This window comes from Tasmannia lanceolata, unplaced genomic scaffold (assembly GCF_043159265.1).
Source record: "Tasmannia lanceolata isolate RefF3 unplaced genomic scaffold, GAP_Taslan_0.1 ptg000006l, whole genome shotgun sequence".
NCBI classification, from domain to species: domain Eukaryota; kingdom Viridiplantae; phylum Streptophyta; class Magnoliopsida; order Canellales; family Winteraceae; genus Tasmannia; species Tasmannia lanceolata.
In genome coordinates this window covers 40,240,475-40,268,313 of record NW_027518683.1, presented here as the reverse complement: position 1 = coordinate 40,268,313, position 27,839 = coordinate 40,240,475, and the positions used below count along the sequence as shown (strand labels likewise).

The 27,839-nt window shown below is 38.4% G+C and overlaps 1 protein-coding gene across 3 annotated transcripts in view; it reads left to right on the top strand.

Annotated features, from left to right (window-relative positions):
- LOC143880295 (putative LRR receptor-like serine/threonine-protein kinase At1g06840) overlaps nt 1–27,839 on the top strand; it is a 74,172-nt gene that overhangs the window by 33,784 nt on the left and 12,549 nt on the right. For all 3 annotated transcript variants that reach the window (XM_077383163.1, XM_077383162.1, XM_077383161.1), the window contains exons 10-20: nt 7,782–7,853; nt 10,413–10,481; nt 10,639–10,707; nt 10,930–11,001; nt 11,267–11,353; nt 11,604–11,672; nt 17,116–17,630; nt 18,304–18,465; nt 24,385–24,668; nt 25,291–25,342; nt 26,217–26,467. In XM_077383163.1, the coding sequence (XP_077239278.1) occupies nt 7,782–7,853; nt 10,413–10,481; nt 10,639–10,707; nt 10,930–11,001; nt 11,267–11,353; nt 11,604–11,672; nt 17,116–17,630; nt 18,304–18,465; nt 24,385–24,668; nt 25,291–25,342; nt 26,217–26,467 (1,702 nt within the window). The remainder of the gene's footprint in view (nt 1–7,781; nt 7,854–10,412; nt 10,482–10,638; nt 10,708–10,929; nt 11,002–11,266; nt 11,354–11,603; nt 11,673–17,115; nt 17,631–18,303; nt 18,466–24,384; nt 24,669–25,290; nt 25,343–26,216; nt 26,468–27,839) is intronic.

Sequence of the window (27,839 nt, the reverse complement as noted above, 5' to 3'; positions counted from 1 at the left end):
AATCCTATTGCCTTTACGCTGCATGAAACAAATCTGCAGTTGTTATGTTCTCCCAGGCCATGATGGAGGCAATTGGAGTAGTTGCCCATTTTAACTTGAAGCATCTTGCATAAGTTGGAGCCTCTGTAGGTTTACTATTAGTCGATATTGATGGAGGACACATATATGGGACAACTTTATGTTTTGATGTTATTGTCCCAGGTTGTTGATGAAGCCATGAAGACGAACACGTCTTCATGTTGGTTTGAAGACACAAAGATGATACTGTGAGCAAGGACATGTGGATGTAATTGGACCTCTGCGAAGTATCTCACATATGATGGTGTGTGGATTTCTCTATTTTTGTCGATCAGAATCTCTTGGCGGTCTTCCGTAGTCTAGTGCTTAGTTCACATGGTCTAGTCATCAAGTTCCTAACTAAGCTGAATATATTCTTGGTATGCAACAACTGGTTGGCAATGCTTCTTGCTACAATGCAATGTGCTTATCTAAGCATATTTTCGATCACCAATGAAGCACGGGTACGGGGTGCTGGTACGACACGATACGGTTACGTGGATACGTGATTTTTTTAAAAAAATAGGATAGGGGTACATTGGGGTACGCTGAATATAATATATTTTTATATTTTATTATATATTTATAAAAATAAAAAGATAAATATTTTGTTAAAGAATTCAAACAATTTAATTGGAGAACGATCAAATAACAATAGCATCACCAAAATCTAATATTACTTCTAAGTTGTTAGGTTTTTAATTATGGGATACATATATATTATAGATGTTTTGATATATTAATCTCCCCTCTTGTTAATTGGGACAATCCCTCTATTGTAAATCGGTAATTTTCGATTTACTTTGAACCGGCACCGCACCTGATACGTACACAAACCCGGGTGCGTACCCGGTACGCACCCAAAGAGTACGCAAGAGCACCCGCACCCGATACGCACCCGACACGGGTACGTGGGCCTCCGGAGAGTACCCGTGCTTCTTAGTCAATCACTGTCCTATTATTCTCTCTTCTTATCTACCATGGGATCGCGGAGCATTATTCTTTCCTTTTAGATTTGAGCTAGAATGGCTGATGAATTGGGACAAGGTGGAGAAGCTGAAGACATGATGGTTGGTAGTTGTTTTCTCTAAAGAAGCTAAAGGAGTGGATATGTCTTGGATAGAGAGGTGGGGGAGTCAAAGGTTTTCAAAGCGATTGCTAGGCTAGACTAGAAAGCAGAGTATCAACCTCCATCAGAGGAGGAAGTTCTAGTCAGAAGAGGAATTCAAAGCATTTTTATCCAAAAAGAAATTAATTAGTGTCAACGATCTCTAATCTAGTGGATCCAAGAAGGGGCCAAAAAACCTATCTCTTTTATAGGGTCACCTCTGCTAGAAAAAGCATAAATTGCATCAACAGCCACCGCGGTGGATGGGATTAGATGTGAAGAACCTTGAGCCAATTTGGATTGGGTTGTTAGCTTCTATAAGGAACTTTACTTAGCGAATGGTGCCAAGCTTGATGTTCTTCCTTTTGATTCTATTGATGAGGTGAGTTCAAGTGGTTTGGAGGTGCAATTTCAATGGAGGTGGAAAGGGCTTTTTTCTCTATGACAGAAGATAGGGCTTTTGGTCCTTAAAAATTTTGTATGGCATTCCACTAGGAGTATTGGGATTTCATCTGTGAGGATATGTCGCCATCCAGGGTGAGCAAAGGCCTCGGCCACAGACTATGGTAAGGAGATAACAAAAAAGGAAGAAACAAATCCTCAAAAAGTAGGGGTTAATTATCATAGAAAACAAAGTTAGAAATGGTATGCGCAGTAGAATGAGAACGAGTGCGCGAAGCAATAGGAGAGACAGAAAGCTCCACAGAAGAGGGAAGAGATGATACCTGAGAGGTAGAGGCCGGGATCTTCGATTGTGAAGATGGTGGCTTGAGAGGAGGTCGTGGAGGATTTGCATGTCGACGTCGCTGATAGTGCTTTGATGTAGTAGGAGGACCAGAAGCTGCCGAAACCGGTGTAGGCGTAGGGCCCGACGCACGTTGATCCATTGACATAGATAGAGGTGGAGTTGATAGCACAACTGGGTCGGAAAGAAGTGGAAGAGGAAGAGGAACCTCTGAGTCTAGAGTAGCGGAACACGGCTCATGTGCTTGAGTGAAGAAAGGATCGGGCTCAAAGAATGTCACATCAGTCGACACAAGCCAGCGACGGAGACGAGGGCTGTAGCAAACTAGCAACGATATCCCTTTTGGGTACGAGAGTAAGAATGGCATCATTCCAATAGATTTTAGATACCCGCATTTGAAAAAGTAGGATGCGGGCCACCTCAATTAAATAGTACAATTTCCTCTCAGCAGCACCATTTTGTCGAGAGGTGTAGGCACAAGAGGACTGATGGAGGATAACATGAGTGGAGAGGTAATTCTGAAACCCATTCGAGCTAGAGAAATATTCCCTAGCATTATCAGTGCGGAGACATTTGAGAGTGCAATTATATTGTATGTAATTTCAACATGAAAAGTGCAAAGGGCAGAAAAAACCTCAGAACGGTCTTTAAGTAAAAATAACCATGTCATATGCGAATAGTCATCAATAAACACAATAAACTACTTATAACCATGGTTTGAAATTTCAGTTTCGGCATAAATTTTGGACCTAGCTGAAACCGAAATTTCGTAAAGACGCACAAAATGTCGATTTTTTGGGCCGAAATTTTCTGTAATTTCGGCTGAAATTTGGGAAAAGGAAAAAATATTTCAAATTTCGCTGAAACTGACGAAATTTGGTACGTTTCTCCAATTTCGGTTTCGGAACGTTTTGGTTTCGGTCTTGACCGAAATCCGAAATTTAAAACCATGCTTATAACTAGAAGAAGACGCGACTCTAGAAGGTCCCCATACATCAGAATGAATTAACTGAAAAGGACTCAACACTCTACTGACTACTCGGGATTGAAAAGACACGATGGTGTTCTTCAAGTTCATATGACTCGCACTGAACATGAGAAATTGATCCAGGAACCATGGTTTTAAATTTTGACCGAAATCCGAAATTTCGGTGGAGACCGACATTGAAATCAGCAAAAACCGAAAATGTATTTTATTTCGGCCAAAATTTCGGAATTTCGGTTGAAATTTCACCCAAAAAACCTGTTTTTTTAAAAATTAATTTAATACTCCACCAAAATTTCGGCCGAAGTTTCTGTAATTTCGGTCGAAATTTAATATTGAATAAAATATTATTTTCTTTGTTGTACCGGATTTCGACCGAAATTTCAAAATTTCGGTCAAAATTTTGAAATTTCAGGGTCCGAAACCGGTACCGAAATCGAAATTTGAAACCATGCCAAGAACAATGTGTCTGCTAAAGCTACTGAAGAGAAGGGTGGCCAAGACGACAGTGCCACTGATAGGTATCGATTGAACTATGCAAAGCAGCTGTGGGCGGGCGACAATCCAGGCTGTAGTGCCCATTCACCTCACATCCCGATCCAATCGTCTTCCCAGTCGAGAGATCCTGAAAGAGACAGTAAGAGGGATAAAATGAGACAGAGCAAATAATACTTTTAGTAAGCTGGCTAACGGAAAGCAAAGTGAAGGGAGACTTAGGGACAAATAAAACTGATGATAACAGAAGACTAGGATGAGGAGAAATACTCTCAACACCAGAGATGGGAGTAATGGTCCCATCAGCAAGGGTAATCGAGTGAGAGACCGACTGAAAAGGTCTAAAAGAGCTAAGCTGAGAAGAGTTACTAGTCATGTGGTTCGAGGCCCTGGAATCAATAATCCAAGAACCGAAGCTAGAAAGAAGGGTGGTAGGCATGCTACCTGGCAGTGCAAAGCCTGCAGTGGCAGGGCATGGGCTCAAGCGAAGGCGTTGAAACTCCTCATAGTCGGCCCGTGATAAAGTTAACGTATCATCTGCCGGCACAGAAACAACGGAGGAGGAAGGTTAGGCCTCTGGAGGACTAGCAGCAGTGAGAGGCGCTGAGCGGGTTCGACGAAGCTCAGGATGAAGTGTATAACAAGTGTCGACATGATGGCCCTCTCCCTGACAGTGAGTACAATATGCGCGGCCCTGGCCCCCACCAACACGCACCACCACGACCTCCACGGCCGCTACCACGGCCAAAAGAAATACCACCACAGCCAGGATAGGTACCACTATCGTAGGCAGCGAGCACAGATCAGCTGAAGCAGCTAGAGTGGGGTCGCCCAGAAGACATTGCTGGGCACGAGAATAGATCTTCGTGAGGGAGGGAATAACTCCGGAGCCGATGATCTGCTGACGAAGATGAACGAATTCAGGGCCTAGGCTGTCAAGGTAGTGGACACTGCGTAGCTGGTCTCGCTGTTGGGTAAGATGTCAGAGGTGAGGGGCATAAAGAGATAAAGCTGCAGACTGAGGGAGACAAACTGGCTATAATGTGTAGCAAGAGACAGATCCCCACGACGAAAGTGTATCCACTCGGACTATGTGGCACAAATGCGTGAGGTTGTCGATCCCAGAATATAGAAGTGCAGTATGGTCCTATATCTGCTTCGATGTCGGAAGAAGCATCATGGTGGCAGCAATAGACAGAGTCATACTCTGCCAAAGAAGTGTGCGAATCCATGCATCCTCCTGCTCCCATCGAGCATAGGTGCGATGAGTAGAAGAGGGAGGATCCTGGCGAACAAGGCTGACCTTGTCTCGACAAGGAGATTTGTGTCGACAACTACTTTCCAAGATAAGTAATCGGTCCCATCTAGTTTAATGGTAGTCATCTGTGGGAGAGAGCCCTCCACAGGAGAAGAGTAAGTCAAAGAGGGAATAGCCGAATGTGGTTGTGTGGCATGAACCCCAGTGGTCGTGCTGATGGAAGGATCCTCAATGGCAGGAGGCTCCATGAATACAAAGAGGTAGCTAGGAGAACAACCCGACAACCGGCAACGAACAAATACGAGAAATTGGAAGACCTAGATGGGGCCAAGGATCATATCGCGGCTCTGAGAGATAGAGATGAAAAAGGTGGGAAAGACAGGAGAATAAATCGCAGCTGTGAACAAGAACAATAGAGGGGAGGAGAGGATTTAAACCATTAGAGCTGAGGGTTAGAGAAGGGAGAAAAACTTAGGTTTTTTTTTTCTTTTTTTTTTGTTTGTTAAAGAATAGTTTTTTTTATTTTTTTTGGGAGGGGGGATTACTGCTGGCAGGGGGTTACTGTCTGCAAGGACGGGAGGGGGGGTTTACTGTCGGCCGGGGGCTGCCGTGATGGGAAGGGGGTGCCACCGAGGGGAAGGGGGGTGCCCCTGTTGCCGAGAGAGAGAGAGAGAGAGAGAGAGAGAGAGAGAGAGAGAGAGAGAGAGAGAGAGAGAGGCCTAGGGCTCTGATACCATGTTGCAAAGGAGAACGAGAGAAGAAGAGAGTGAGTTGGAGAGATCTCCCCGTCACTTATGTATTTATATTAAGAGAAGCAAAGTACAAAGACCACTATGCCCTTATGCACGTTACATATTCTAACATCTGTGATTTTGGAGATTTGGTGAAAGGTTAATAGTTTGTGGAGAAGCATTATTGCTAATAAATATGGAGTGTATTGGGGGAACTGCTGTATTGGGATAAGCCCTTGGTGGTTTTGGATTCAGGGCGTGGAAATACAGTTTTTGACATTTTCAAAAAGTTTTTGAAAGGTATTTGATCTGCATAAGGGTTGGTAACATAGTTAAGCTTTGGCATGGCATTTTGCGTGCCGATTGTCCACTTAAGGTGACGTTTCCTAGCTTTTTAAAGTTGATATATATGAATGTGGGCTGGAGTCTTATGTGTTTTGAGATAGTGGGGTCGCATGGTCTATTCCATTCCACATTCTTATCTTTGATTAGGAGATTGAAGATTAGGCTAGTCTTTTTGTCCCCTTCCGTGCCTCTTGTAAGGACAAGAATGCTTGAAAGTGGTGCTCCCTTGGTGGGTTCTTGATTTGATCCTTCCATGCGAGCATGCCTACACATTATGAGTGACGGAAGCATGAAGCCATCATACATGCTTTGGCATATTCCTGTACCTCCTTTGGTTTTGGCATTTTTGTACTACGACATGTTTTGATAAGATATTGGTAGTGGATTGACTCACCATTGTCGATGGTCTTTATTTAACAAATGTTCTATGTGCAAGGTGAACATGGGGTCAGTGGACTGCCTCTAGATTTACTATGAGGTCGCTTCCCAAGTTTGATGTTATAATGTTTTATGCTTTCCCTATTTGTGATCCATTGGGCCTTCAAAGGATTGGTTTTTGAGATCATAGACTCATGGTGTTCTTCCCTGGTTAGGCTAGGGCTCATGTCATGGGGATGCTTTACCTTGAGCTACTCTTTGGTCTATATAAAAGGAGCAAAACAGAATAGTGTTCTAGGGAGTTTCTAGATCAATCAAAGCAATCTTTGCTTTGGTCTTCAATTCAGTTCACCTCGGGGCTTCCTCGTCCAATCCCACAAGTAAAAAGTCTATTTCTGTCAATGATACTTCTTCGAGGGTACTCCCTTTGCTTTGTCAAGATCCTCTACTTCAGATCATGTACTGTCTATTTTTGAACCCTTCATTACTTATAGCTGTCCTAAACCCAATAGTCTCTCTCCAAATCATGTACTTCATCCCTATGGCCTACGAAGGTGCAGGTTATCGTATTGGGAGAGAACTTCTTGCAACCAGTGCCTAAAATATGAATGGCTAAAGCCTCTGCCCTTTTTTTGTTATGGTGCCTCAAAGTGGAAACACATAGAAAGACCAACGCCAGTGATATGTTTATGTTTCTACTCTGCAACTCCATTCTGAGTTGAAGTGAGGACTGTAAAGGTGTACTCACCACCCATGAAGAAGAAAGAGAGCAGGAGAAGAGAAATCACGTTACAATTTTATTTACTCCTTAATGCACCTTACTATCTTTTATACAAAGAAGAAAATACCCTTATTGAAGGTTGAACGGATATTTCTAACAAATATATGTATTTATGTATATGGATGTCTATGTATCTATAGATGTAAAAATTGATACAAGCATAGACACACACACGTACAAACACGCGCGCGCGCGCGCGCCCACACACACACACACACACACACACACACATATATATATATATATTAAAAACTTATGACTTCAATATTTTTGATGGATTGTTCTAGGGCTTTGTAAAATGTGAGTGCGCTATTTTCTTTGATACATGCTATTTATTTCTTTGCTTTTGGGTAAGATAAGGAATGCTATTTTCTTTGATGTTGAAAATTAATTTTTTTTCCATCTTGGACTGTCTTTATACTGGCTTAGGCTTTATGACCTATGATGGTTTGATAACTGTTGGAACTTGTACAGTAGTTAATTTAACAGGAATGATCATGAGTCTGATTGTGTTGTGCCCTTCTAATAACATGTGACCAAAGAGATTTCAGGATCCGATGGGGATCTTAATTCTATTTAATCATAAATTTTGATCTTTGCTTTTCTTTAGCTTTCTTCACCTGTTTAGTGCTTTCTGTAAAGATTGTCTTGTCTTGCCTATTCATCTTTATTTGACAACCTGATAGCAAATATTCTAAAATGCAAGAGTTCCCAAGTGCTTATGGAATAGAAGTGCACTTTTTCTAATGTTCATAGTTAGATGTTTGATGCCCTCTCTTCTTCTTGATTGTCTTGTTATGCACTTTCACGTCCATCATTGAGTACATTACTTATAATTAATATTGAGAAATCATGACGTTTCTGATTTTTGCTCTTCTATGCGATTTTCTTTTTGCAGTCAACTTGATAACAACCAGTTTGATAGTGAAATTCCAGCTTCTTATGGTAACATGCAGAAACTTTTGAAATTGTAAGTGCATTCTTTAATTATGTAATTTTGGCATTGTTTCTGTTTGAATGATGTTGATCAAGCAGACCCTCAAACCCGACTACAGAGAATCTAGGTTGTGCCTGTGCATTACTTTTAAGTTTTGAACTGCACTGGGGAGATCTGTGTGGACAAGTTCAACTAAATTCTTTCGACAGCCCTTTACTTCGATTTTGATGCTTACTATTCTGATAATGGTTGTATTTCGTTTGCTTACATGCAAGGGCTGTATCATTGTATCCTATTGGTCTCCCTTTCTCGCTGCATATTGGAGACTGAAGAGAATAGATTAAATTGATGATTGCGTTGTTATTTGATTTTCTCATGTTTTTTAGATTACAGTTGATTAATCCTAAGATTTTTTAGTTTGTAAAATGAATATTGTGTTGATATTGTTGGAAATTATGATACTAGTCAGTATTTTTAGTAATTTTCTATGTATGTGTGAGTCACCATTTCTCATTAAATCAGAGACAAATTGAGTTTGTACTCTGATGCTCTCCTAGCTTGTCTTCTTATAATGGGCTTGTGAGAGGTTGTGGAAGTTGGAACCTTTTCAGTCACAGCCCATTAAATACTAAAAAGTAAACAAATACTTATCATTCCCAGATAATATATCAAACCCATCTACTGTTTATACTTTATTTGCACAATCACAATCATACAAATATTATTTCTGATAAAAAATCAGCACATTCAATCATAAACAATATTTCATAAAAATATATTTGCACAACAATGAGCACATTCAATCTAATAATATTCAATTTTGAACTCAAACTCAATTCTCAAATTCTAAAATTAATTGGGCCTAAATGCAATTTTGAATCAGTAAACACTTTTGGAATCAAAATTTACATCTCAATCTCATGTAGTGTGTGTCAAGTATAGTTTTTTTTCAAAAAGGACAGTGGGGCTAACTTCTTAGGATGATCCAAAACTCCAAACCATTTGTTGGGCAACTGAATGTGTACCCCATTGATCATTTTCACAGGATGATCCTACCATTTGTAGATAAAAAAGTTTATAGATCAGAGGGTTAGGTCATCCTACCGAGAGATGATCCATGGTGTACAACACGTTATGGCCAGACAAATGAATGGTTTGGATCATCCTATCAAGTGGGCTCCACTGTACTTTTGAAAAATCATCCTATCACGGTCAGTTGTGCAATAATTAAAACATGGTAGTGCTAACATCAGTAGCCAAAAGCCACTGAAAAATAATAATTAATACTAACCAACAAGGCAACAACAGCCCATTAAATACTAAAAAAAATTGGAAATAATCAATAGCACATATATTAGCTTGAATCTGTCACTAGAAAAATTCACAAAATAAACAATAGCACAGATAAAAAAATTGGAGTAGATATAAATAAGTCAAAAAAAAAAAATTACTTGAGAATATCCAGATATATTTTATCCAGAAGAAATAAGTCAAAAAATAAATAATGGACGTAAATATCACTCCCCTAAACATGGGCGTATTTATCACTCCCTAAATGCAGAAACCGTTCAAGAGGGGAACCATTCACAGAGAAATAGCCACTGATTTCTGTGAGAAGGGTTTCTGTGAGAAGATCCATTCCACAGAAACCGTTAAAGAGGTGGGGGGCGGGTTTATATCAAGCAATGAACCATTCTCACAGAAACAGATGTTAAGGGGGGGTTCTTTTTTGAAAAAAAAATGAAATAATAGTACCTTTGGGAACTTCTTCTTCTGCTTCTTCTTCCTTCTTTTCCTGCTTCTTCTTCTTCTTCTTCGCCGGACGGTGGTGACGGAGGGTTTTTTTTAGGGTTGAAGTAAGGCGGTGAAGAGAAGAAAAGAAGGTTGCTTAGCTTTGTTGTTAGGGTTTGCAAGATAACTCCCTCATATACGAATTTAGGTTTTTAAAATGTAAATTACAAATATGCCCCGACTAATTTTACCCTCCTCATCTTTGAAAACTGGTTAAACCAGTAATTTAACATAAAAAAGGTGGGATTCGCGATTCCCTAACTTAAAAACGGATTTCCAGTAATGGGAATCGCGGTTTCAGGTAATGAGAATCCCGATTCTAAATTTTGTAAATCCGCGTATTATAATTTTGTGAAACGCGATTTTATTATCACTGAAACGCGAATCCTTAAATTAAGAATCGCGGTTCTGGTGGAGATTAAATCGCGATTCCCAGAAATCGATTCACGTTTCCGACGGAATGGATTCGGGATTCCCAAATTCTGGGGATTCGAATCGAATCACGAATCCGATCCGCGAATCGGGGAATCACGATTCCCCACCTTGAGAAACAAATCCTGCTACTTTGTTCTTTTCCTACTATGTATGGGCTCCTGAATTTTCTTTCATCACTTATTTGGTTGAAATTTCATTTCCTACTTCTTTTGCTATAGTTGTTGTACAACAATCAATGTTGTACCGACCTGTCCTTTGAAGTTATAAATGCTTGACTGGTTAAAGTAAAGAAATATTGATATTTACAGAGATTGCCAATATCAGCTTGTGAAGAATGGTTACAGTTCTATTTGCTTGGCTTCGCAGGAGCCTTAGGAACTGCAGCTTGCGAGGAGCTGTTCCTGACCTAAGTGGGATACCTGGACTTGGCTATTTGTAAGTTCACACGTACATTTCGGAAATTTCGTTGGGTGGTAATATTTATCCTCATAAGCAATCTTTCCTTTATTTTTTAACTATGTTTTTACGATGGCATTCCATTTAATGGTTAATGATGAGTGTATCTATATTGATGATGGTATCCATATTTCAGAGATCTCAGCTGGAACCTGCTTACTGGAGCCATTCCATCAAATAAACTTTCTGCTAATATCACAACTATGTATGTAGAATTCCCCACTTGGATCTTGTTAAAGCATTGATGAACCACATTCATCTGCATTTGCTTGGCTTGAATCTGTTTTAGTTTTCTAATCATTGACTTTCCGGTTCTCTGCCTTCACATCTATCCTATTTGCTATTATTCTTGATTGAACTATGATATCATTGATCTTCTTGACTCTAATATGATGAAGAAATGGATTATGTTATATAATTTATGCAGTAACCTATCGAACAACAATCTTAATGGGTCTATTCCAACGAACTTCTCGGGTCTTCCTTTTCTCCAGAGATTGTGAGTATATCTTTCCTGTGTTTTTTCCTTCTTCCTTGTCATTCTTTTGAGTGTATGTGGTAGTAACTTTTATACTTCAAATCAGCCAGAGTGCAAGCTATACCTAATTTGAAGCTCTTGCTTTTGAACTTCTATGTGCTGGCTAAACTGTAGTGGTTCGTCAAAAAATCATATTCATTCACAACTCAAGTTACAGGTCTCACGCACATAAATTGAATCTTGGATGCAATAATGTATTTATTATGTGATTCATTATCCATTGCAGGTATCTTGAAAACAATTCGTTGAATGGTTCTGTCTCATCGACCATTTGGCAGAATGTGACAATCAGTGGAACTAGAAGCCTTATCTTGTAAGACCTGAATCAGAAGGCCACCATTTGATTCTGAATTTCCTTCCTTTTTTTTTTCTTTTTTTGGTGTTTAAACACCTTCACTGTATCTTATGGAGCAGCATAGTGAGATTTGTGGTTCTGGTTTTTGCATGCTCTTGAAAGCACTGTACTGTAGATAGAATTTATTCATATTTTTTTTCTCACTCTGTCTAAAGTTCGTTAATATTAATATCTTTCTAAATTTTCTCTTTCCACTTTGACAACGCAGGGATTTTCAGAATAATTCACTTTCAAGTATTTCAGGTGTTCTTAATCCTCCTGCAAATGTCACCATCAGGTATGCTTCTGTTTGAAGTATAAAAGCATGTACTGTTAATCTCCGTCCATTTCTACTGTGTTTCAGTATTTGTCCCGCTATTTCATGTGATGGGTTGCTATTATCCTTGTTTTTTAAACTCTGTGTCAATATATTTGTTGTCTGATAAACGGTCATATTTATCCGTGATAATCTATTTCACATTTTGCATCATTTTGTTCATTGTTCTTTCTCATTCTACTTTTTTTTTGTTGCAGTGGAAATGTATTTGTAGTTTCTCCTCTATTACTAATGTCTGCATCTATCCATCTGGGTCATAAGATCATACCTTTTCTTAAGATTTTTTCTTTTTCTTTTCCTCATCAAGAAGGTTCATAGATCATCATTTCTTTTGTGTAACGCACGTGTTTGTGAATCATTTGTTTCTGCTGTAGCATTCATTTGTTTCCTGCTCATTTCAGTCAAATGATGTAAATCAAAACCCGATTTCTTAGACAATGGATTCAAGGGCAATGAATGGAGCTAATGGGACATGTCTGCACTTGGTTCAAGATAAAAACTAAATGGCATTTGTTAACTTTGAGAATCTTCATTCATAAAAGGTAAAAGGAAAAGAAGAAGTAGAAGAAGGAGAAGAAGAAGAAGAAGGAGAAGAAGAAGAAGAAGATTATGATGATGATGATCATCAAGAAGAGGAAGATTATGATGATGATGATGATGATGATCATCATCAAGAAGAAGAAGAAGAGGAAGAAGGGAGAGAAGGAGAGAAAGAGGTGAAGAAAGAATTCATGGGTGTTGAGTTGACTACCACCCCACAGGTTCAATATATTTATAATAACTCACAAGCATGTAATTGGGGCCTTACAATGATGGGCCCTAGCAAATAAACATAAATAATGACTATATGTTAATGAATTAAGAACATTTCGTGGTCCATATCTCTTCAGCATTGATGTCATCCATTCCCATCTTGGAACAAATGCTTCTATATTGGCTGCATGCTAGAGCTTTTGTAATTATTTTTGCAGCACGAGCTTTTATAAAAATATCTTCCATTTGATCTTTGAAGATCACAGACGGCATAGATCACCTCATCATCGACCTTTTTCACAATAAAAATGGCAATCCTCTTCAATATATTTGGTCCTTCCATGGAATACAGGGTTGCTAGCAATATATGTAGTAGCCTGATTGTCACATACCACATTTATAGGTTGAGAAACTTTGAATCCTAGTTTTTCCATAAGTGTCTTTAGCCGCATTAACTTACACAATAGCTTGATTGTCCTAGTTTTTCCTCTAATTTCTTTAACCATATTAACTCAGATTGTGTGAGCCATCGCGTAATACTCAGCTTCTGCATTGGATCTCATCACCACTTTTTTCTTTTGCTATGCCAAGTAACTCTCCAACAAAGGCCCTATGACCGATAAAATGGGTTCGTCACTTTTTTCTACTTTTTTCTTGCACATGCACCGGGAGAAAAAGGTGACGATAGCAATCCCCTTTGCCTCCTCGGCCGGAGCGCTTCAACGAAAAGGGGGCGGCGGTCCATCATCCACTCTCGAGATGGATATTGATCAATCGATCTCCGCGTCTTGCCAGTTTGCTAAGTAGACTCACTTTACCAAGGGGCAACAAAGCACTACGAGGATCCTATTTCCCGTTCGTCGTCTTTCTCCCTCATGGCTCCTGTGGTTCGTATTCCCCGTGTTTCCAGGTCCTTTTCTTTTAGTGCTTCGATCGAAAGCGATAGCTTCTAGCTAGTTTGGTGGATAAGATGGCTGCGCTCCAAGTTCTATAGGAACCGAGGAAATTTGTTTACTGTTGTAAAGGGGGATCTGTATATGCTTTCCCATATTTACAGCTATTCAAAAAATCCTTATTAGGAGAATTAACATAATTTGGGTTGTCTATCCGAACGGGATCCTTGACAATATGCATATGAAAAACTTTCCTCTCTGAGATGGTTATTTTTCTTGATTACAAGCCCTTTTCCTACTGCTCCCTTACGGTACCTTAGAATCCTCCGAAAGGCTTCACAATGATCCAAAGTGAGACTTGGAAAGGGGGATCTCTATATGCTTTCCCATATTTACAGCTGTTAACTTACCAACTTCTCCAAAACCTTAAGCTGGTGGAGAAAGGCGTTATTTGTCTTTTATACTTTAACACTCCCCTGCACGGGTGGCCCACTTGGCAAACACATGGCACATGTGGTCCCACTTTCGGCCGACCATCGCATGTGAATTTTGCCTATCTGGGAGGTTTGAACTCGAGACCTTTGGCTTTGATACCATGATAACTTACCAACTTCTCCAAAAGCTTAAGCTGGTGAAGAAAGGCGTTATTTATCTTTTACACTTTAACAACAGCTATTCAAAAAATCCTTATTAGAAGAATTAACATAATTTGGGTTGTCTATCCGAACGAGATCCTGGACAATATGCATATGAAAAACTTTCCACTCTGAGATGGTTGTTTTTCTTGATTACAAGCCCTTTTCCTACTGCTCCCTTATGGTACCTTAGAATCCTCCGAATGGCTTCACAATGATCCAAAGTGAGACTCATCATTGACTGACTGGCACCGCTTACTGACTAGCACCGCTTATGACTTACAAGAAATGATATATCAAATTCAAAAAGGGCTCAAAGCATGGTGACGAAAACTCCCCTATATTCTCTTACAATTTCTAAAAAATAGGGGTTTTTTGCTCCGTCTTATGGAAATCTCTTCCTACGAAAAAAAATAGGGAACGGGTGTGGAGCTACTTTTTAGCCTCACACCCAATCGATGATATGGCATTAGTGGGGCTACATTTTCCGCCCTCCCAATCTGATGATGTGGAATTAACGGAGCTACTTGTAGCCCTAGTCCGATTAATGATGCGGCATTAGTGGCGCTACTTTTTAGTCCCACTCCCAATTGATGATGTTGCATTAGTTGGGCTACTTTTTGGCCACACTCACAGTTGATGATATATCAATCTTGAGGCTACCTTTTAGCCACACTCACAAATTGTGACCCGTAAAATTCTGGGTCATTTATGACTCAGCCCGTACCACCCGAACCCGTACGGGTTGAGGTGAAACCCGGCCCAGCCCACCCGTTTGCCAGGTCTAGGCATTTGCGACCTGGATCACAAAAAATGGTGACTCGGTCGACCTGCGGGAAAGGGAAAGATGCATAGAGAGATGGAAGAAGGGGGAAAGAGAACTAAAAAACAACTCTCCGTCCTAGCTTTAATATAATCATACCTCATTGGAGGCTGTTAGATATATGTAATAAGCCTTAGTGTAGTTTAGTCATTGTACATAATTCTTATATATAAATATGATAGAGAGGGGGAGCTAGCCTCTAACTCTTCTCATTCTCTCATTTTCACTCTAACATGGTATCAGAGCCCTAGGGTTACGTTGCCCTAGGGACCACGTCTGCCTCCCCTCGCCTTCGCCTCTCATCCCTCTCTCTCTCTCTCTCTCTCTTTCTCTCTCTCTCTCTCTCTCTCTCTCTCTCTCGGACAAACCCATCCCCGTCTCTGCCACAAACCCGAGCAAAGCTAAACTCAATGACATTTGTAACAAGCTAGGAATGTATAATATCTGCATTCCAGCTTGAGAGGGAGTGGTAGACATATGTAATAAGCCTGTGGGTAGTTTAGTCATTGTAGATAAATCAAATATATAAATATGATAGAGAGGGGGAGCTAGTCTCTAACTCTTCTCATTCTCTCATTTCCACTCTAACAGAGGCCAAAAAACGGAGAAAAAAGAAGAAGAAACAGTGAAGAGGTGAAGAGACTAACCTAAAACAGATGTTCTGACATAAACGTCCACTGAAGATAGCTTGTTGAAATACAATCCATGCACAGTATTGTAAAACACCCTTCGCTACTTCCTTGCAAAGAGAGGGCACTACAAGTGTTAAATGTTATTGGCACTACCTTTCCCAAAAACTGATATTGGCACTACAAGTTTTAATCTCTTTTTTAAATGGCTGTCAAATGTTATTACCTTTCCCAAAAACTGATATTGGCACTACAAGTTTTAATCTCTTTTATGCTTTACCATCATATTTAAGATAAGGCCAAACCATAATTGCCAGGGTGGGAAACGGATTTGGGAAGCGAAATGGGAAACGGAAACGGGAAACACAAGAAAAAAAATAGAGGGGAAATGAGAAACGGGAAAACAATAAAAATTATTACGAGAAACGTCTTAGGAAACACATTAGAAACGTTTCGTAAACGTTAGAGAAACGTTAATGAAAACGCATGTGAAACACAAGGAAAACATGAAATATATGGTTTTGTAGATTTAAATTTTCTTAAGTTCAAATTTCCATTTGGATATTTTGTACTTTTATTTTTTATTATGGTATATGCTGTTGTTTTCCTTTTTTATAAAACAACCAGTTACTCCAAAAGCTTAAGCTGTTGGAGAAGGCGTTATTTAATCTTTTATACTTTAACACTCCCCCTCACATGTGGCCCCTCTTTTTTAAAGGGTTGGCCTACACGTGGCACATGTGGCCCTCTTTTGGGTTGGCCATTGCATGTGGATTTTTTTTATTTACATGATGTTTCAACTCTTGACATTTTGCTCTGATACTATGTGAAACAACCTGTAACTCCAAAAGCTTAAGCGGATGGAGAAGATGTTATTTAATCTTTTATACTTTTCATTTTGAATATCTATTCCACAATTTTTTGTGTGTTTTAAAAAAAAAATGATTTTCGTAAGTTTCACACATATTTCCCAACGTTTCACTTACATTTTCTACAGGTTTTCCATATGTTTCTCACCTGTTTCATATAAGTTTCTTATATGTTTCTCATGCATTTCGAACATGAGTTTCCCACCTTTTAGGGAAAACGAGTTTCCCACTTGCCAAGGAGTTTCCCGCTACTATGGGCCAAACAATGCTTTAGCATCTCTTGGCATTACATTAAATTAGAGAGCACATGAGCGACCGGATTAGCCCTCCAAACTGACACGTGACCCTAAATAGCGAACCAACTTAGCCTACCATCATCATACCGTGTACCTAGCTACCATCGTACCCCGTACCCGTTCCAATACCGCGTACTGGAACGAACCGCGTTCCAGGTAACATTAATTCATAGAATTTTCTTTTCTAGCAGTTTTTGTGTTTGTGTAACTACCAGGCTAAGATTTGTTTCCCGACTTGAAATACGATCTCTGCTGCGCATTCGTCAAACACTTATCTTACCACATTCTTAACATTTATTTATGTCAGTCTTGTCAGAACAGAATTCACATGTTTTTTTCTGCTTTATAATTCAAGAGTGTTTTTTCATTTATAATATACCATGCTCTATAAAATCTGATACTTTTTGATGAATTTTAATTTAATAGAGATTTGTTTCAATGAATTGTACTTCAAAATAGAAATCTTGTTCTTTCTTATCATTATCATTGTTGGTTATGATGTTCAGGCTTCAAGGAAATCCTGTATGCACGAATGCAAACCAAAACCTGGTCCAGTTCTGTGGACCTCAGATCATAGGGGATGATACACCTGGAATCTCCAAAATTGGTTGTCCTGATACAGCATGCCCTACAGAAAATTTTTACGAATATGTCCCAGAATCTCCAGTTCCATGTTTTTGTGCTGCACCTCTTAGGGTTGGATACCGTTTGAAAAGTCCTGGATTGTCAGATTTTCCTCCATATGAGGAACCTTTTGAGGTGTACCTAACCTCTGGTCTTAAGTTGAATCTTTATCAGCTATCCATTGATACATTTATGTGGGAAGAAGGTCCTCGGCTAAGGATGTATTTGAAGCTTTTCCCGCTATTTAATAACCAATCCGGTCATATTTCTCGTGAATTCAATGTAAGTGAAATTTTGCGAATCAGAGGCATGTTCACAGGGTGGAACATTCCTGATAGTGATATCTTCGGACCATATGAACTGCTCAACTTTACTCTCTTGGGGCCTTATCAAAATGGTATGTCTTGAAAACCGTATCTTTAAAGTGCATCTTGTAGCAAATTGTGCAGGCACCTCTGTTTTTTCTGTAGGAATTATGTTATTGATTCTAGTTCAAAAATGACAAACATAATTCTACATGGTGCTTCAAGCCCAAAGGAATAGCTCCAATCTCATTGGACTTAGTTACTGGGTGGAAAGTCGGTGTCCTTGTTAGAGGGCATTGGTCAGTGCTCCATTTTGTCATCAGCTGCATATGTTTTTTAAAATCAGGAAGGTGAAGGGCATTGTTGGTCACAAAGTCCTTGCAAGTAATTTGTTTGTAAAATGAATCATTTGGTCATAATTTCACTAAAGGAACAATATCATAAAGTCTCCAGTAGCAGTGAACATGGATCATCAATTTGGACCATTGGGCTTCTTTTTTATCCTAACTTTAGGGTTCCCTACCAGAAAGAAAATTTTACTGGAAAAATTCCAAAAGCTTGATAATCTCTTGGAATCCAGTAGGATATGGCCATTCTTTGCTAACCATGGGTCATAGCCTTTTTGCAAAAATGTCTTCAACATCACAATCATTTAAAGGGCATGTTGATGTTCATACATTTTGTGTAAATCTGGTCAATTATGCTGTATGACAAGTCTAAACAATACATTGTTAATTTGGTGCATGTTTCTTTTTACTCTTGCAGTGCTGCCTCTTCAGCCTACAAATACAGGATTAAGCAAGGGTGCGGTTGCTGGGATTGTATTGGGTGCTGTTGCCGGTGCAGTTATTATATCTACAATCGTTTCATTTCTTATCATGAGAAGGCTTTCTAAACAGCATCGTGCAGTTTCAAGAAAACGTTTAAGTAAGTAGCTAGATTATTCCGAAATAAAATCTACAAGGCCTTCACGAATTATATTATATCCTTGATTCTTATCAAAGTAACCACTGCAAAGTGAAACTTATTAAAAACAGCCCATGGATATACATATGACCAATTATTGTGATTTTGGGTAACCATTTCTGATGGATAACATGAGCTGGCTGTCTGACCAAGTGGACATTCTGTTGTATGAGAGCTCTTTCCCATTTTTTTCTGAATTCAGTTGATTCTATTGTTAGGGTGCTCACGCTCGGTTATTTTTTATTCTTTCCTTTTTTTTCATCTTTTTTAAGGGACTCACTTTCGTCTGAGTTTTCAAGGTTTTAGTTGCCAAAACTTTGTCTAGAGTTGCTGGAGACAGGTACACGACATTGAAAGGTGAAATGACATGCAGATTGAATCCAAGAGATGGATCAATCGAAGTATGGCTTCCCCATAATTAACCCGAGAAGACCTTTTGTGTATTTCTTTGGTGGAACCTTAAGATAACCAATCCAAGATATGGATCAATGAAAGTATTACTTCCCCATAATTAACCCGAGAAGATCTTTTGTGTATTTCTTTGGTGGAACCTTAAGATAACCAATCCAAGAGATGGATCAATCGAAGTATGGGTTCCCCATAAACAACCCGAGAAGTTCTTTTGTTTATTTCTTTGGTGGAACCTTAAGATAACAAACTTGCGACTCAATTTAGGAGGTTAGTCACATGGATATCGTACATGAAAAAGACCTGTTTATGCATCTTGTTGTGAAAAAGAGTTTCAATGGCTATAATATCAATGAGTAAAAGATCATAAAAATAGAGTAGCCATTATGTGGGACTTTAACCATGTGATAAGGAAAAATGGTCTTTTACATTTGGACTAAAATTGATGGGCAACATGCATTCATAGGACCCATAGGTAAATGACTATAAATTTCGTTACATCTTTGATCGAGGTCATACTAGGAAAGGTTTGCAAACCATCCCCCACTCCACCCACCCACCCACCCGCGCACCTACACACACACACACGCACACTCCAAACCAAAAAGGGTTTAGTTCTGATATTAATAATGGTTAAAAGATTAAATAAGTAGAAATAAGAAATCAATTAGTCCTGCCCTAAAATGGGGTGGGGATACCCTATGTCATAAAAAAAAGTAGAAATAAGAAATCAAAGAAGAAGAGATGGAGGCACAAGTAAGTAGGAGAAGAAGGATTGAAGAGAGAAGAAGAATGATAGAGTGGAGAATTTATTCTTGTGGTTGGAATCCCCAACACATGAGCCTTCTATTATTTGTGCAAATTGAAAACCCGAAGAGGGGCCCAACTCATGACTTAAGTAACTAAAACATAATTTATAATGAAATCTCCAAAATAGCCGTCAACATATAAAACCCATGAAAATAACATATAACCTACAACCCCTCCAACTATAAGATAACGAGTGCCATCTTTCTTCTGCACTCTACCTCAAGCTGGAACATAGATGTCATTACCCATATTTGCAATAATATCATGAAGGCGAGCCCAAATTGTTGCCTCAGTAATATATCAGCCAACTGAGAGACAGATTGAAAAAAGTGATCCATCTCTATGTGCTTAGTGATCTCATGGAAGAATGGGTTAGAGGCAATATGTATGGTGGCCTGATTATCACAATTTCATAGGAGTAGAAAACTCAGCACACATATCCATGAAAAGAGAGCGAAGCCACATTAGCTTAGATGTGGCATGACCCTTCAACTGATATTCAGTTTCATCTGAAGAACGAGTAACAACATATTGTTTCTCAGCCTATTGTGTCATCAAATCACCACCATAGAACATACAATACCTGCTAGTAGATATTCGATTTCGATGAAGTAGCCCAATCAGCATCACATACTCTCTAACATGCAAATGACCATGTTTCGGATACAAAATACCTTAAGTGATGATCCTTTCATGCACTTTAGAATATGAATAACAGCCTCGTAATGATGTTTGCATGGTTTGTGCATGATTTGACTTACCACACATGGCGTAAGTAATGTCCGCACATGTAATAGTCAAATCAATAACTTTCCCAACAAGTTGCTGGTAGTACATGACATTTCTCAAAGGCTATGAAATCTATGCATGAATTTGATGATTCAACTCAATGCGGCTACCAATAAGTTTTGCTTCAAGAAGACCCGTGTCTACAAGAAGATCTAAGGCATATTTCTAAGAAATGAAAATTCCTTTATTTGATCAAGCAAATTTAATACCCAGAAAATATTTGAGAAAAATAAGTTCCTTGATATTGTGAAAACTGTGTTTTTACCTTAATTGAGATTCTCTTCAAAACAATCCTAGTTGAGAAATACCATCCAAATATCCTACCAAAATAGTAATGTGGATCTCTGTCTTGAACACAACCTAGAACCTATCATACACACTCCTTCATAATCTTGTTAAAAACGGAACTTTATCAAACCACGCTTTTGTTGATTGTTTCAAGCCATAACCTTTCCTTTCTTCCCTCAAGGACAAAAGTTCAGTGGAAGATCCACAGATATGTTCTCTACAAGATCATCATGAAGAAATGCATCACTTAGAATGAGTCGCAGCAACTAAAAGATGTATATGGATAGAATTCGGCTTGGCTATACGACCAAAGGAGTCCTTAAAATCCATACTTTTGATCTGGGTAAAGCCATTAGCAATGAGTTTTATATCTGTCACCCATCAGGTTTGTCCTTAATGGTATAAACCCACTGACATCCTATGACATTTCGTCCCTCAGGCAATTAAAGTAGATCCAAAGTTTTCTGCTTTTCAAGTGATGTCATTTTCTCAACCATAATCTATCTTCACTTAGGATGGGATACGGCATCTGCAAGATTAGTAAGAATTGGAACAGAAAAAGGATTCAAGAAGACAACGAAATGAAGGAGAAACAAAATTGCTAATTGGATGATGAGTAGAACATTTTCCTTTCCGCAAAGCAATGGGAAGATCAAAGGATGGAACTTGAGAAGTAGAGAATTCGATGATGGAGGATGGTCAGTGACTTGGTTGATTTCTCGATCTGTGGTGCTGTTTTGGAGTAAACCTTGAGTAGCTTCTCAGTAGATGCAATAGTTTCTATTTGATTGTCAATGGATATAGGGAGAGGAGCTGCCTTATCCAAGTGAGGAGGAGAAACTGATTTTCCAGCATCTAATATAAGGAAGAACTTCCAAGTAACATCCATAGAAACATACTTCTTACGAATGATAGGAGTATAACATTTCTATCCCTTTTGAGTTGGAATATCACTGAAAAAAGCAGATTCAAGGACTAATTTGTCTCTAGTAAGGTCAATAATGTGAACAAACGAGACAACTGGACACTTTTGATGGAATAGAAAACAAAGGAATATTGACAAATATAAAATCAACAGGATATTGCCATTCCAGGACTGAGTTGGGCATTCGATTAATTATATGTGCAGTAGTAATACTGCCTCATCTCAATAGGTCTTTGGAACCTTCATCCCATTAAAAAAAACTGTTGACTTCAAGAAGGTACCTATTCTTCTGTTCAGCAGCACCATTTTGTTGTGGTGCCATGTTAAAAAAAAAAAATCTTTTAAATCATGATATTAATACTCACCTCCCTAATCAAAACGGAATAGTTTGATTTGAGCACCAAATAGAGTCGGAAACATTTTGTGAAAAATTCCACAATATTATTTGCCTCATCTCTATTTTTTATCAAATACATCCAAATAGCTTGAGAATAATCATCAATAAATGAAATGGAATATCAAAATCCAAAAGCAAAGGTAACAATGCCAAACCACTACACATCAGAATGAGGTAACTGAAAAGAAGATGAACTTTTATTTTAACTTGGAGAATAAGTAGTTCTATATTGCTTAGCAAACTGGCAAGTTTTACAACTAATCCTGAACTCTTTAATCGAACTAAACGTATTAGGATACAATAAATGAAGAGACTTTAGAGAAAGGTGTCCAAGACGACAATGCAACAAATACCTTTTATTAGAGCTATCCATAGATTCACCAAGACAGGCTGAAGGAGACAATAAGAAGGATGTTACACAGTTAAGTTGTTTTGTAAAATTGCTGATAGACTAGATTAGAAGGAAGTGAAGGAACATGAATACCAGATGGTAACTGGTAAGGACAAATATGAAGAAACACGTCACCCACTCTTTCCAGAGGTACTAGAAGAGATTCATCTGTAAGTTTTATCCCCTCAAAAATAGGAAAAATGGATAAAAATCATCTTGCTTATCAGTCATATGGTCTGAAGATCAGAAGTCAACAATCTAGGAGGTGGGACTATAAGTCTAGGTGGAAGTGTGATGGGATCATGGGAAGAAGCATATTTAGTACTTGAAATCTCATCCTTAGATTGAGCGCTAATGTGAACATTAAGGGAAACAAACCGTTGATTAAGTTCTTGAATTTCTCATTCCCATCAAAAGTATCTTGTGCTCCTTCATTTACGCTGTGGCTGCACTTAATCTTATCCATTTACGGTGCAGACATCACCGAATGATTCTAGCCTTTTCCTTGTAATTTACAACCCCCCCCCAACACACACACACACACAACCACAAAACATAGTTATAAATGATTCTAGTTTTGTTTCTGTTTTTAATGTCTTCGGCCGATACGGTCAAAATCTAATAGCAATCAAGCTCGTCATTTCTGTTAATGCAGACCAAAGACCTCAACCAAGAGATTCCCATAATGTTGCAATCTCCTTATGCAATTTATAAATACAAACAGGATCATCCCACTGGGAGTAAGTTGCAGCTTTTAAATACAAACAAGATCATCCCACTGGGAGTAAGTTCCGGCTGATGCTTCCCATATTTCATGTGATATCCAAAGAAATAAAAAAAAACTTTGATTAATATTCTATTTCATTGAATGAAGCAGCAATGACATAATAGTGAGATTCTCACCTTCCCAGTCTCCATGGGATAGATTATCTCCTTTCAGCCTTTCGATTTTCCCATTATATGGCCTAGTTTTTTCAGGCTTCCAATAAACATTCTTCTCGGTTGAGAGTCCATTCAAGATAATTTCTTCAATTGAGTGTAAGTGTGGTGATCATCAGACTTGGGTGGTCATTGTGACTACGCCCCATCTTTGATATCATTTTCTGGTTAGTCTTTTGTTTCTCAGTTACGATTCAATTCAACGTAATAATCACTTTAAATCATTCTTCAAAGAAAAGCACAGAGAATGTCCAAACTCAAAAAATGAATTGCATCTAATCGTTGTCCTTCATCGATAAACCCTAGAAAACCTCGACAAATCAGAGTTCAGATCGGCGCCTACTCTTGAAAGACTAAAGAAGAGGAAAGAAGAAATAAGAAAAGGAGAAGAGATGGAGAGATGATGAAGTACTGGAACAAGGAAGCAAGAGAAAAGGAGAATCAGAGGGAGAAGATGTTCATATAGTTGGAATCCCAAACCACAAAGCTTTTAGTACTGCGCAAATAAAAAACTCAAAGAGGGCCCACACTTAAGTGATTTAAGTTACTTGAAAATAACATATAAAATCCATGAAAATAACATTTTTTATGATAAAATTCATGAAAATAACATATAACCAATAACCCCTGTGACTATGAGATGATGGATGGACCCCATCTATTCTTCTACAGGTTCCAACTCCTTTAAATTCCACCTGAGCTATCTTGTATATGAATGTTTCAACAAGAACTTTCTATGTTTAAGGAAAATTGATTAAATCCGCATAATTTACTCATAGTCAATTGATTGCATTCTGAAAGAAATATTTGAAGGGCAGTTCTCTTTATCTCTGTTTATTTTTCAAATAAAATAAGTGTGAAGGTAGTGGTTTTCTATGAATATCTTATGAGTACTTAATAGCAGTTACTGGCCTCTAATCATACTTTTTGCAGTGTCGAAAATCCCAATCAAAATTGACGGTGTGAAAGACTTCACATTTGGGGAGATGGCACTGGCTACAAACAATTTCGATAACTCCACTCAAGTTGGACAAGGAGGCTATGGGAAGGTCTATAAAGGCATCCTATCTGATGGTACGATTGTGGCCATAAAGCGTGCACAAGAAGGATCCTTACAGGGTCAAAAAGAGTTCTTTACAGAGATAGAGTTATTGTCACGATTACATCATCGGAATCTGGTTTCTCTGTTAGGATATTGTGATGAAGAAGGTGATCAGGTACTTTCTCTTGTTTCTGAACCACTAAGGATGTTATGTTTCCTCTGGATGATTTAGTTGTGCTCTTCACTCGCCCCCTTGTCTTGGATAGGAATACAATGGGATCTGGGATTGGCTTTGTTAAATTCAATCTTTACGCAATAGATAATTGAAAACCATGACAGTCTGAAATTGTACGGATATATTACCATTATAGATTTTTTGAGTGAAGAAGAAAAGAAATTAAGACAAAAGAAAAATATGTGAAATATTTATGAATAATGATATTATATTGAGTTGTTATGCAATATCGAGAATATACAATTTTTACTTTTTTATCGTACTTGACATACTAAAACGATGCTGGTAGTACTTACGTACTATTGATTTCTTTCACCGTTGTTACCCACAATTTCTGAGCCAAGGATGGTATTTTCTAGTATTCTTTCCAAAACTGCAGGTTCATAAATCTGATGTAACTTTAATCTGAACTTGAGCGAGTAATTTTTTTTCCCCAAAGAACTAAGCAGCGTGCTACGACTACAGTCAGGAGTAGCTTTCCTAAATCTAGTCCTATCTATATCAGTTATGAAATTTCTAAAAATTGTACTTCTGGTTTTGTTGTTGGTGTGTATTTGTGCAGATGTTGGTTTATGAGTTCATGCCAAACGGCACGCTGCGAGATCACCTTTCTGGTAATTTTTTTCCATTTTTCTTAATCTAGAAAATTTGTATAAAGGGAGTCCTACTGTACTGATGTTTCACAAAATTCATACAAAAAGTATATAATATGCTCCATTGACCAAATTAACATTTTATATGAGAAAGAATACTGAATAAATAAAAATATAAAGTACAAGAATAGATAAAGAATATTTGAATACTGAATAAATAAAAAATATTAAGTGCAAGAATAGATATGGTGGTCCATTGACGAAATTAACCTACCCCCTTGAATTATTAAATCACCCTAATATGTTTTGTTAAATAAAAATAGTTGTTATTCCTATGTGGTAGACTTTGTAAAGAGAGGCTTCTTAAATAAAAATAGTTGATCTGATACATAATGATAGCAGCAAGTCCTTAAATTATTTGCTCAAAAGTCGGATTCCAATAGTGTCGATTGGTTTCTATCGATTGATAAATTACCCTCGAAAGAGTCTCTCTCATACGAAATCGTTCAATTGACTTATCCAAGAGTTGGTAGACCTTATACCTACACGGTATCCATGGTTTTAAATTTCATCCAAAATCTAAAATTTTGGATTTCAAGAAATTCAAATTTAAAAAAAATTATATTTTTACAAAATTTCGGCCAAAATCACTAAAATTTATGCCGTAAAATTTAATCAATTCCCTTTTTTGTACCGGATTTCAGCGAAAATCTTGGGATTTTGCCCGAAATTTCGGTTTCTGCCAAGGCCGAAATTTAAATCGAAACCAAAATTTAAATCCATGACGGTATCTAAGAAGTTGTTTTCCTTTTCTTTATATTGGATTGAATTGAACTTATACGACAAAAAATTGCAATTGATTGTTGAATAATCGATGAGGTCTCCGGTGTAACAGCTAAATCAAAAGTACCTCTGAGTTTTGCTATGAGGCTACGTATTGCATTGGCTTCGTCCAAGGGAATCCTTTACCTCCACACAGAGGCAGATCCACCTATATTTCACCGAGATATCAAAGCCAGCAATATATTATTGGACTCCAAGTTTACTGCCAAAGTTGCTGATTTCGGACTTTCACGGCTTGCGCCAGTTCCGGATGATGATGGAGCTAATCCTGGTTACGTATCCACTGTTGTGAAGGGCACACCGGTAAGTGTCTTTGATATAATACATATCCCTGTAAGCATGTTTCTTAACTTTGAATTATTTACGGGTGTGACTGTTGTGAGTAGTTTTCATATCAGCATTGCTAATATTTGACCAGTGTTAAAAAATCCGGACATGATTTGCATATTGGTCTTTTGGTTCCTGAGTCTGACTTGATAGAATCCATGGAGAACTTTCTGATATTATGAAATCATTGGCTGAATCAATCACTGATTCGGCCTTCACCCCAGTTCCATATTCTCATGCCCTGCAATGATCTCTGAGATTTATTCTTTTTTTTTAATACTGTTTTCCATCTACTTCCAGTGATTGCCATGAATTGCTTATGTCAATCAATAATTAAAATACTTCCACAATGATTTAATTGTTTTTGCATAAGCAGACATGTCCAAGCCATGAATGCTGTATTAATTATGAGTAATATAAATTAAAATATAAAAACTAAATAGAATCATTAAATTTGGTGTAGTTAAGAAATAAAATGATAAAAATAATTGCATGTAACCGCTGCAGTGTTCAGGAAATGAGTCCACGAGACCCCCACTGTCTGTACTCACTCGACCAAGATCCAGGTCAGGTCGTGTTAAGTGTAACTTGGTTCCTTAAAGCCAGAGTAGAAACATAAATGTGTACTTGAAACTTGAAAAATTAAATTATAGGATAGCTTTTAAAAATTTTCATGTTCCAAGACAACTCCGATATGGGCCATCATCAAATGTGAATCACTTGCCTTCTACATATTTATGTCACACGGATTCTTCTAAACAGGCTGTTAAAAGTATGTTAGATATGTGTGTGTAAGTGTAATGTAGCCTAAGGGCATAGTGGTAATTGTAGTGTTCTCCTTTATATAAATACATAAGTGAGCGGGAGGATCCCTATCTCATTCTTTTCCTCTTCTTTCTTCTCCTCAACAACATGGTATCAGAGCCCTAGGGTTGTGGTGCTCTAGGGACCACCATAGAACATATTGTCCTCCTCTCCTTCTTCTTCTTTCCTTTTTTTTCTTCCTCCCCTCTCTGCCTTCCTCGGCTCCCGCCGGCCCGCGACCCCCTCTGCCCCCCCTCCCCCTTCTGCCCCCCGCAACCCTCTCTCGCCACCTCTGCTTCCCCTCCCTGCCCTACCGCCCTTCCCTCCTCCCCTCTCCTCCGTGAAAAGCCATTCTCCCTCTATTTTCTCTTAAATCTCCTTTTTTTTGTCTTCTTTCTCTATCTCCTTGGGCTCAAAGCCCTACTCTAGTTCCTCCCTCTTTTTCATGATCTAAATTCTGGTTTTTTGGTGTTCCTTCCTTCTCCGCGGCTCCAACTCTATTTGTGCCTTCGAGGCCTTCCCATGTCTCATTATTATCATGCTC